This window comes from Xenopus laevis, chromosome 6L, assembly GCF_017654675.1.
Source record: "Xenopus laevis strain J_2021 chromosome 6L, Xenopus_laevis_v10.1, whole genome shotgun sequence".
NCBI lineage: Eukaryota > Metazoa > Chordata > Amphibia > Anura > Pipidae > Xenopus > Xenopus laevis.
In genome coordinates, this window is record NC_054381.1 from 24,542,261 (window position 1) to 24,554,453 (window position 12,193).

The 12,193-nt window shown below is 38.0% G+C and overlaps 1 protein-coding gene across 2 annotated transcripts in view; it reads right to left on the reverse strand.

Moving 5' to 3' along the window:
• Positions 1–12,193, reverse strand: part of gad2.L (glutamate decarboxylase 2 L homeolog) — a 56,451-nt gene that overhangs the window by 36,559 nt on the left and 7,699 nt on the right. For both annotated transcript variants that reach the window (XM_041565851.1, XM_041565850.1), the window contains 2 exons: positions 7,316–7,406; positions 3,856–3,968 (listed from right to left, as the gene is read on the reverse strand). In XM_041565851.1, the coding sequence (XP_041421785.1) occupies positions 3,856–3,968; positions 7,316–7,406 (204 nt within the window). The remainder of the gene's footprint in view (positions 1–3,855; positions 3,969–7,315; positions 7,407–12,193) is intronic.

The following is a 12,193-nucleotide window of genomic DNA, read 5'->3' on the forward strand; positions in this document are numbered from 1 at the left end:
TATACCTGTATATGTAATTCTAAACTACTTTCCAATATACATTATGCATACAGGTATGGAATTCGTTATCTGGAAACCCGTTATCCAAAAGGCCGTCTCCCATAGACTCCATTTTATCCAAATTATTGAAGTTTTTAAAAATGATTTCCTTTTTCTCTGTAATAATAAAACAGTAGCTTGTACTTGATCCCAACTAAAATACAATTAATCTCTATTGGAGGCTTATTTAATGTTTCCATGGTTTCCTAGTAGACTTAAGGTGTGAAGATTCAAATTATGGAAAGATCCATTATTTGGAAAACGGCAGGTCCCAAGCATTCTGGATAACAGGTCCCATACCTGTACATACATCTATGTGTCTACATCCTCTTTAACCCCATTATTATACATTTTATGGTTTATTGAGCCGACTGTACATTCACTTTATTTTTCATAGAAAGCATTCATTGAATGTAGAACAAATTAGCATTGGTCATTCTGAAAAGGAAGCCTTGTTTATCTGCATATCTATTTATATACAATATATGGTTGGGAGCAGCTATGATTGCTTCTAGAGGTATATCAGCCAAAAACAAACAAACAAACAATTTTGCCTCTCTTTCCAAGTCATCAACATTCTGCAACCTGGGCATTTTGGTAATACTAAGGAATATGGCAAGAAAATAAGATTTGCCTTTTATAGAAGCTGATGCTACAGGGCTGATTATTAAATTCTGATGCAAATGGCACTGGTTTCTGAGCTTCCGTTATGTATAATTGTATAATTGTGTGTCAGTCCCTCTGGTAACTGACAGCATCCCAAAGTGATGTGCTGTAAATCAGCAAAAAAATAACCCTGCAGCATTTTCAGAGGCACAGATATTCCCTTCTAAAGGGCAGTACTGGCCTTTAACTGGTACAGAAATGAAAAACATTTCACATTTCTAAACTATTTCTCTTTTAAAGGAGAATGAAACCCTAAGAACAAACATTGGTAGAAATGCCATATGTTATATGCTAAACGTACTACACCAGCCTAAAGTTTCAGACTATCTATAACAGTAATGATTATTGTCATTCCTGTTCTGTCTGTCTCCAGGGTTACTGACCCTGGCAACCATAAACCAGATTGAATAAGTATTCAGTTTTATTATTACGTGATATTTTAAATTCTTCAACATTCTAGCTTCCAAGTTACTGGCTGGGTGCTAGGGTAAGTGAGCCAAGTACGCCCTAGCATATAGATAACAGATTCAATTTCCTAACAGAACAACAAATATACAGGGTTGGACTGGAGCCTTGGGGGCCTGCTGGGGCTGCAAACAAAGGGCCCTCCTGCAGTCACCGGGGGGCCCCCTCCCAGCCCCCGATTCCCTGGCCCGCCGTGCATGGGCATGTGAGAACACGGCAAACAGGTTTATATCTTTATGGGGCAGCAGGTCTGGGCCGACTGGGCCAGCAGGTCTGGGCCGACCTGTTTTTTTCCCGGTGTCCCGCCAGCCCAGTCCGACACTGCATATATAAACAGACTAACTGCAAATTATCTGACTGCTACAACTGTCTAGCTCTAAATATTAATTATATGGTGAACTGCTCCTTTAATATTGTAGTTTACAGCTTCCTCCAATTTTACACTATGGCATTGGAAGGCACGGCCTACTTTAAATGCTTCCCCCTGACCCTTAGGCCAGGGCCACACGGGAAGATTCAGGGAGATTGGTCGGCTGGTGACTAAACGCCGCGTCTTTGAGGCGACTAATCTCCCTGAATGGCTTGCTGGTATCTCGCAACCGCTAGCGCTAAAGTCGCCTGAGCCTATTCACACGCGGCGATACGTTTTTGAAAGTCGCTCGAAATTGCCTCACGAGGCAATTTTGAGCGACTTTGAAAAACGTGTCGCCGCGTGTGAATAGGCGCAGGCGACAAGGCAATTTCGAGCGACTTTGAAAAACATATCGCCGTGTGTGAATAGGCGCAGGCGACTTTAGTTCTAGCGGTTGCAAGATACCAGCAAGCCATTCAGGGAGATTAGACGCGGCGATTAGTCGCCAGGCGACTAATCTGCCTGAAATCTTCCCTTAAAGATAACAGTGCTGCCAACCACTGCATTCAAGAGAACTTTACAATGCAATGGTAGGACCCATTTTTCAGTGTAGGAAATCTGGCATGTTCACTATGTATTTGCTAGGGCTACTAATAACAGTTAAACTTAGGGTAATGCCCTCGATAGAAAACCAGTAAGGATCAGCATAGATGACTGTGAGGGTATAGCCACCTACAAGTGGCGCACATTTAGGGGAATATTTATAAAAGGCTATATTTAATTTTAAACTATGATGTAAAATTGAATATTCTTTTTCTTTATTTAAATTTTACTTGCTTATAGCCTTGGAATTCACAATCACATCAAGCTGGCAAGTACAATTTATTAAGAAACGCTTTGCATCATGCCAAACTCTTGTTTATGCCACAGAATGGGGGACCTGATGCCCATACTTTGGCTATAGAATTAGATGGAGAGGAAGTAGGAATGTAGTGCAATGACATCTAGGAAGTGCAGAATAGATAGTCAAATAGCCTAAGGCCTAGAGGAGGGGCAAGCAATATATGACTGACAGCTCAGAGTATTAAATGGATTTATAACCTGTATGTATATTTTTATTAAAAAAAAAAAAAAAAAAAAAAAAAAATTATGTTTCATATTTAATTTGAAAAGGACTTTTATTATAAAGCTCTTTATGTCTGGGTGACATGTCCCCTTTAACCTCTTTACTTTCCATAATTTGGCTATCCATATGTTAAGTCTAGTAAAAATCATTTAAATATTAAATAAACCGAACAGGATTCTTTTTACTCCAATAAGGATAAATTATATCTTATATCTTTGTTGGGTTTTATTATTACAGAGAAAAAGAAAATTAAAAAAAATCTGAATTATTTGATTGAAATGGAGTCTATGGGAGATGGCCTTCCCGTAATCCGAAGCTTTCTGGAAAACAGGTTTCCAGATAAGGGATCCCATACCTTAATATTATTTTTAATATTAAAAATCATCTGTTTTGTAACATAATGCAAAACTGAGCGTTGTATTTGGTGCAGAAAAAAAGTATAATGAAAAGTGTCTTTTTTGCCCTACATTAGCACAATAGGGGCAATTTATTTCTGCCATCAGATCCCCTTTAACAAGAAAAATGCACAATCATTTTACAAGGTCAAAGCAGCCATTTCCCTCTTTCATGAGACTTAACTGAAGCTTGGTGTCTTTCATATTTTTGGGGGACTGAGAAAAACAGCTGCCTTTAATAGATTCCCAACATACAAGGGGAAGTAATTTGTAGATTTAATAGCGTTGGAGCCTGAAAAGAGTAACAAAAGGGGCTAAAAGAGATAAATTATCTGATAGGAGCAATGTAAAGAACTGGAGCTTTCTAATCACAGTAATTAATTGAATCCTCTAATCTCTGCGCGGCACACAGAAACTTCCTCGGCATGCTATTGATTTGTAATTCTGTTTATAATTCTAGCCATTTAAATACAGCAATTGCCGTCCAACGGACACAGAGCCTACAAATGCTGCATTCTCCTCTCACTGGGTACGCTTAGAACTGCAAGGCAAATGTCTTATCTGATTATATTCCCCACACCGCACAATGTAGGAATGAAGCACTCTGTACATTGCTTTAAGCTACAAACATATCCATATAAATCAGGTTTATGGATTGTCAAAAAGAATCCTACAATAAGATTCCTAAGGCATTTTTTTTTTGATTAGGCGCCATATTGAAACAAATAAATATGCAGATAAGAGAAACCCCCCAAAAGTGCCAGTAAGTAATAGCGACAGTTGTACATTGTAGAAAAGACAAACATATTTACCAGGTGAGAATATGCCATCGCCACTTCCTCCGGGCCATCCAATCATCTCTCTCATTTTCTTTAATGTAACATATTCCAAAAGTACAAAAACAGGTGCAATTTCATAGGTAAACCTGAAATACGAGAGAAAACTTCACTATAAGCAAGTACAATACTCAAAGCGAAATGGCAATATGTAAATGTATATATATATATATATATATATATATATATATATATATATATATATATATATATATATATATATATAACAAACAAGGGAAAGTGTGTGTGTATATATATATATATATATATACAGGTATAGGATCCCTTATCCGGAAACCCGATATCCAGAGAGCTCCGAATTACGGAATGGCTGTCTCCCATAGACTTCATTTTATCCAAATAATCCAAATTTTTAAAAACTGTTTCTCTGTAATAATAACAGCCAACTAAGATATAATTAACCCTTATTGGAAGTAAAACCAGCTTATTGGGTTTATTTAATGTTTAAATGAATTTCTAGTAGATATAAGGCATGAATACCCAAATTACGGAAAGATCCATTATCCGGAAACCCCCAGGTCCCAAGCATTCTGGATAACAGGTCCCTTACCTGTATATATATTGTATAAAACACTTGAGAAGGATCTGCACTCACACGTATTTTTAGAAACATTTAAAAAAAAAATTATTATTAACAAAAGCCTGACATTTCAGCCTACTCTTAGGCTTTTCTCAAAGAGAGAAAGGCCTTAGGGTAGGCCGAAACGTCAGTCTTGTGTTAATGATAAAAAATTTTTATACTTTTCTAAAAAGACCTGCGAGTGTGGATCCTTCTTTTTTTTTATATTACACATACATAAAAATGTGACAATTTTTAAAGGGGCAGTTCACCTTTAAGTTAACTTTTAGTATATTATAGAATACATTTTAATAAAGTTATCAGAAACTACCATAATGGTATGGTCCTAGGGCAGGGGTCTTTAGACATTTTGGGTTTAAACCCCTTGTCCTCTAGGAATTATTAGACCATCCCCAAACTCTATTTGTCCTTCAGGTTGGGCCCCTTTTCCACTGCTTTAGACCACCAAGGACCAGCAGTCTCACTCAGTCGTCTTTTTTTAAATATGCATTATAATTAGTAGAAGCCTATTACTACTGACCCAATACTAGAGACTAATGCCATACCTTTTACATTTACAGTCCATAGTTCATAGTTCATTAACTCATAGTGCATATATCTGCACACTGTAACAGCAAGTTCTTATTTTAGGGAATAATACACAGCCAATCAATACACAACTGGAGCGTACCATTGTAAAGTATTGATTAGCGGGCAAAGTACTGGTTATCAGAATGCAATCTTTTCTATATACCACTGCTGGAATCATATAAAACAGAGAATTTATGGTTATAACACAAAGGATAATGAATTCCATTCAATAAATTATATAGTGGGTGGATTTTCCAACTAGATCCTAAACCTATGAAATACAGTGATGAATCTTGCACTGACTTTTATTATCAGTAGTAAATTTCAGGCAGAAGCACATTATCACATATAATACTTTGGTATGGGAAAATATGAACCTGACAGGCCACTAAAGCATTTCAATTTTGATTACAGCTCCCCTCTTGACCCTTATATATTTCTGCTCCCTCCAAGCATTGCTTTACTACAGGGGTTTCAGACCTTTTGTTTGAAGCCCCCTTTGGGGTACAGCAGTTTGTTTAGTAGCCTCTTTGCTCATAATAAAGTTATGAATATATAAAAACACTGCTCCATCACCCATTTAGCCATAGTTACAATCAAGGAAGCAAACTCACAGCCAACCATAGCCATAGAGCATTTGTTTGGCTCAGTGTCCTTTCTTTACTTGGGCTTTGGCTGCCCTAACTACAGTCTAAATCATAGATTCCAACCTCATTGCCAAATGTCAATATATATGTTCCAAGGATGGACTATATGTTCTTCTGGAGCCTAGGTAGTGCAGCTGTTGGAGACTCCCCTACGTTGTCTATGTTATCAATCAAAGATGGAGATTCAAAATATGCCCTGGCCATTCAACTACACAGAGGTCTAAATGACTGTTTATGGCTCCTTAAAACAGCCTCTCTTGTATTGGGATGGCCAGTCTGGGTCTTCACATCAGTATTAAAAATAAATTAAATATATATAGAGAGAGAGAGAGAGAAAGAGAGAGAGAAAAAGATTTTTGGTTTTTATGTCATGTCATCTCCTGTGGTCAGCTCTTGATTGGTGTAAATTTAATCTTTCAGCAGATTACTGATCCAAAGCTATGTTAAATCTAAATGGTGAAGGCAGGTGGTAGATAAAGTCGTTGTCAAGCACAGGAAGAGGTCAGAGGAGAAGGGAACATTCACAGCATAACATACAGTATCATCCAATGGAAAGGAATGGCATTTGCTCCATTTGTGGCTCTTTGCTCAAACATAAAATATTCTAAGCTACATGGAAGGTTTACCCAAGCATCAAAGGAAGTAGATCATCATCGTCATCTTTAAAGATAGTTGAAAATTACAAAGACCTTCAATGAGAAAGGGCTCATCAATTTTATAGCCACATGGTGCACTGCTAAAGGATTTCATTATTTGGGGTCCATATAAGCAAACAGGACATTGAGACAGAATGGGGGGCTTGATGTCTTCTTTTGAGGGAGGAATCCACAGTTTCATCCTTATCAGTTGCCTCTTTCTAGACAATGATTGGAAGGGCTTGCAAAAAATGTAGCCACAGAGACTTAAATGTGAGGAATAAAACCCTGAGAAATGGTTTGACTCCTGAAGAATGATGAAGCAGCCCGGGCCAGTACAGAACTGGAAAGTGATGGAAGGACTTTTTTTTATTTTGGTTGCTGTTTTTTTATTGCAAATCATATCTAAATTATACCTGATATACTAAAGGAATAAAGGTTGATGGACAGTTAGACACAGATGCTCCCCCAGGTTATGGATCTGGATACAAGCAGCACATTCCAGTTGATAATAACAATTAATACCAGTGTTGATGGCCTTTCCAACAAAATTTGTTTTGATAAAAGCCTTTGCTTTATACCTTTCACAATAATAAGTTTATATGCATGTGTTTCTTTAAAAGAAGTTTCTTCATTGCATGCTTAATATCTGACTGAGCAAATGGAAGAGAAAAAGTGTGGTCCTTTAATTTAGAGAAGGAGAACAATACACAGCTAAATATCTAAATGTCTCCTGTTGTTCATCTCCATTAAATGTAGGCCCTCAGTGTTAGCTGTACATAATTCATTTATAGGGAATTTCCTTAAAAAAAATTACCCTAAGAACATAAAGCCCAAAAAAGTGGAATGTAACAGATGTCTGTTCAGCTGACCTACACCTTCCAGCATAGTACCATCAGAGCAAGCTGAGGTTTCTGGAGAGCAAGGTTAATAACAGACTAAATTCATACTGTATAGAGTAAGTAGAAAGCCAAAGTACTTACATGTTTGTATTTGCAGTTGATGTCAACCAGTCTGCAGCTAATCCAACCATGTCAAGCCCAGTTGATAGCTGGTTGAAATATCTAGGATGCCCTAAGAAGTGAAAAATACAGGATACAGTATTATAAAATACACATATTTTAGGCTGGGTAGAGTAACCTGATATGGACATTTTCATTGATTTACATTTAGAAAGTGCCTCTTTTCCATAGGACGAAGTTTATAGTGAATTTTATAGCTGCTCCATAAACAGGCAGTAACATGGATATGGACTGTACAAAACATTTATACTGTTCCAGTGGTAAAAACTGCACCCAAGCCCAAAATGCCAACGCACAATCTCACTTTAGGGCCTCCCTGTAACACTCTGCTGTGACTATAGTGGGCCCTATTGGGGAGCGGGCCTGGGGACAGTCACACTCAGCCACTGTACTGTCATTAGAGGGTGTATTTATTAACATTGGAGACAAACATCCCAAGTGATGTTGCAACCAATCAACAATTAGATTTGAGCAGTCACCTACAAGTTAGAAAACAAAAACAAAGATCTGATTGGTTGCTATGATGTTTGTGTCTAATGTTAATAAATATGCCCCATAGTCACCTATACATCAGGGTAGGAACTATAACATACTCTTGGCCCTGGACCAAGCAATCTTAATGTTATTTATAGCCGACAGTAGCAATGGCATCATAGAAATGAAACCAGTAAGGCTGCTGTTTCTGTTCTGTATCATGAGATGTTTTGTGTACTGAGGTCCCCCTTCTATAACAGTACAGCGGACCCTTTGTCAGCACCACAGAGGGCCCATATCTATGGTTGTGCCTGCCCGGGAGCAGAAATGCATGAATGGCCCTTGATAAAACAAACGAGTCAACCTCATAGAACTCATTACTCCAGTCCCAGATGATAATGGCCCCATCTTTATCCATATCCAAATACTATTCAGGTATGTGTCACCCATTCCATGTACATTAGGGATGCACCAAATCCAATTTTTTGGATTCTGGCGAACCCCCGAATCCTTTGCGAAAGATTTGGCCGAATACCGAACCAAATCCTCATTTGCATATGTAAATTAGGGATGGGAAGGGGAAACATTTTTTACTTCCTTGTTTTATGACAAAAAGTCCCGCGATTTCCATCCCTGCCCCTAATTTGCATATGCAAATTAGGATTCGGATTTGTTTTGCCCAAATCCTGCTAAGAAAGGCCAAATCCTGGCCGAATCCCAAACTGAACCCTGAATTCAGTGCTTTCCTAATGTACATAGAGGGTATCCAGCCCCACTGATGAATGATGAATATAAAAGCAGGGCTAAATAAATACAAGAAATCAGATCCAGACTATTTAGTTAGTTCTAAAGCTGAACTACCATAAGAAACACTAGAAGTTGTCACTTAATCCACAAACCCCCCCCAACCCCATTATAAATAGCCAATTGTGATTCTAAATAAACACAGTTAAAAATCAGTATTAATGCCATGCAAATGATGTATGAGCCCCCCTCCGAACAGATGATTTCATTCCCAGACCCATTTAATCTGTTAACTCTCCTGTTCCGAGATTTGACTTGCAGTTATGGAGCTGACTGGAGGCAATTAGAACTATGAATATAAATGACTCATTATTCATGAGTCAGAATGTTATAGCCAATGAGTCGGTTGGGGGTTCGCTGCCAGAAGCAAATGTGCAAACTCCATATAGATGCATTTGTACGGCATATTTTATTTGTAGCTACAACCCTACAAGATGGTTTGGGGTGGGGGGAAAGAGCGCACAAAGAACATCAATGCAGTACATCACTTGCCAGTCTACAGGCGCCGTTATCATCCTCCTGCACATGTGCCGAGGAAAAAGCTTTCAGCCAGATGCAATTTTCTGTGCCATTTACTAGAATGAGCAGGTTGGATTATTTCCAGTTAAGGGAAAAGGCCTGCGAATTGGGTTTTGAGGTTTTTTAAGGTTTGTCTGGCTAAAAAATATAAATAAAATAACATATTTTGATCCCGCAAGGGAAAGGTATGAACCGACCATCTAGATAAGGTTTGATATAACGGCTACAAAAGATGAAATATGAAAGGTATAATGGCTGACATAAAAGTCTTCCTCATTGGGTATAGAGATTATGACTAATGATGGGCGAATTTGTCCTGTTCTGCTTTGCCGAAAAATTTGTGAGTCTCCCGCGAAATTCGCGAACTGCCAATTTTAACGCTCGTGTCAATTTTGACGATGGCGTTAAAGTCAATGGGCGTGCAAATAATGTTGATGCAACGGTTTTGATGCGAGTGACTTTTCTGACGCACGTCCACATTTTTTTGATGGCAGCAAATTTTTGCGAATTTATTCTATGGCGGCGAAATACGGAAATTTGCCACAAATTCGCATCTAATTCATCACTAATTATGACATGTTTTGCAATGGAGCCAGCTGGGATCATAGACAGCGATGCAGGACTCAGTACAGGGACAGTATAGTAAGGATAAGGCAAAACATAACCGTGCTCTTGTTCCAGTGAATTACTGGCAGATTTACTAACTAATCCCGTGTTTGACAGATCTGCATTATTTATGTGCAGGTAAGGAAAAACTTGACCGACCCTAACCCACAAAGTTTAACCTGCGCCCAACCCTAACCTGCAAAATATTGCCATTGTAGGACTCGTAACCCAACCCCTCCCCACGTTTTATCGCTATGTGTCAGACCACCCCAACACTGGGATGTTCACCTTTGAGTTAACTTTTGGTATGATATAGCGAGTGATATTCCGAGACAATTTGCATTTGGTTTTAATTTTTTATTATTTGTGTTTTTTTTTTAATAATTTCAAGTTTTGTTCAGCAGCTCTCCATTCTGGAATTTCATCCGCTATATGGTTTCTAGGGTACAAATGACCTTAGCAACCAGGGAGTGGTTTGAATAAGAGACTGTTTTGTGAATAGTTGAGGCCTGAATAGAAAGATAAGTAATAAAATTTAACTATAAAACTGTAGCCTCAAAAAAGGTTCCCAAACTTCTTGGTCTTCATTTTTAGTAGCTTTCCAGGAAAGAAGCTGGTCAGAATTAGAAAGCAAATAATTTAAAAACTAGAAAAAAATAAAAAATGAAGACCAATTGAAAAGTATGCCATTCGTTAGCTTACAGGTGAACCACCCTTTAATGTAAAAGTGTTTTCTAAGCAATTTACATTCGCCATTTTAATTTTTTTTTAGATTTCATGATATTACTAATTTTTAACAAATATTTACAAAAAATGTAATCAGAGTGCCCCCTCCTGTTTGGTTGCGGGAAACGGCCAGGCAGAAAGCAGAAGCTCATTTTAGTGAAGCAGGAAGAATCTCATGATGCTTCTCAGCCAGTGTGACAGGAGTGATAGACATGAGCACGAAATCATCAGGACACTTCTTGCTTCAGTAAATTCAATTTTCCCATTTTGTCCTCACCCTGGCCATACAATAGGGGGCACTCCAGTTACAAGCAAGCGCCAAGTTGTGCAACTTTTTTTTAGGGATGCACCAAATTCAGGATTCAGTCTAGGATTTGGCCTTTTTTAGCAGGATTCAGATTCGGCCGAATCCTTCTGCCTGGCTGAACCAATTCCGAATCCTAATTTGCATATGCAAATTAGGGGCGGGGAGGGAAATCACATAACTTTTTGTCACAAAACAAGGAAGTAAAAGTAAAAAATGTTTTCCCCTTCCCACTCCATATTTGCATATGCAAATTAATTTAGGTTCGGTATTCAGCCAAATCTTTTGCGAAGGATTCGGGGGTTCGACCGAATCCAAAATAGTGGATTCAGAGCATCCCTAATATTTTTACCTTTATTTCAGGTTTTCTTTAAAGGGGTTGTTCACTACTTTTTTCATTTCAGTTGGTTTCAGATAATTCACCAGAAATAAAAGACTTTTTTCTATTACCGTCATTTTTCTATTTGTGACCATTTTGTTAATATTAAAGTTTAAAGTTAAATTTTTACCTATTTATGTCTGTCTAAAGCAGCTTTGGGGAGGGGGGGTCATCGACTTTGTAAACTGTTCTAAATTGATACATTTAGTTGATACATTTCGTATGTTTGTCCCTGCTGAGCAGAATCTCTGGGTTTCATTAAAGGCAGCTGTTATGGTAAGGACACACCTTCGATTTCCGAAGTCGCCCGAAGTTTCCTCACGAGTAAACTTCGGGCAAATTCGGAAATCGAATGCCGTGAGTGCATTGGTGCAGGCGTTTTTTCATTGAAGCAGACGGAAGACACAGGGAAGCAGTTCGGGGAGATTAGTCACCCCAAAGAAGAGGCGATTCTCCAGATGTGCCCTTTACCCATAGGGGCATATTTATCAAGGGTCAAATTTTCAAATTCAAAAAGACCAACCGAAATTAAGTCAGAGTTTTTTTTGGGTCGAATAGGTTTGTTTTCGATTGTATAGTTCCGTATTCATCCAAATTCGAATTGTACGAATTGAATGAATATCGCATTCGATTTGAAGTTTTTCCCCCCAAAAAACGTTGATTTTTCAAACTCCACCAATTGACTCCAAATAGGTTCTAGGAAGTCGACCATAGGCTAAACCAGCAATTCACAGGTTTTAGATGGCGAATGGTCAAAGTCGAATTTTTAAAGAGGCAGTACATGATAAATTTCGATATTTTCATTTTCTAATTTTTTTCAAATTTGAATCGAAAGTGGACTATTCCCTAGTTGAAGTACACAAAAAATAGTTAGAAATTCTAATTTTTTTAATTTAAAAATTCACCTCAACCTTTGATAAATCTGCCCCTTGGAATTGATACAATAGTTGCTAATACTCAAGAGATGCTGCTGAGAAATGTATCAACTATCAACCCCAGAGACAGAAAAATTCAATTTAGAAAAACA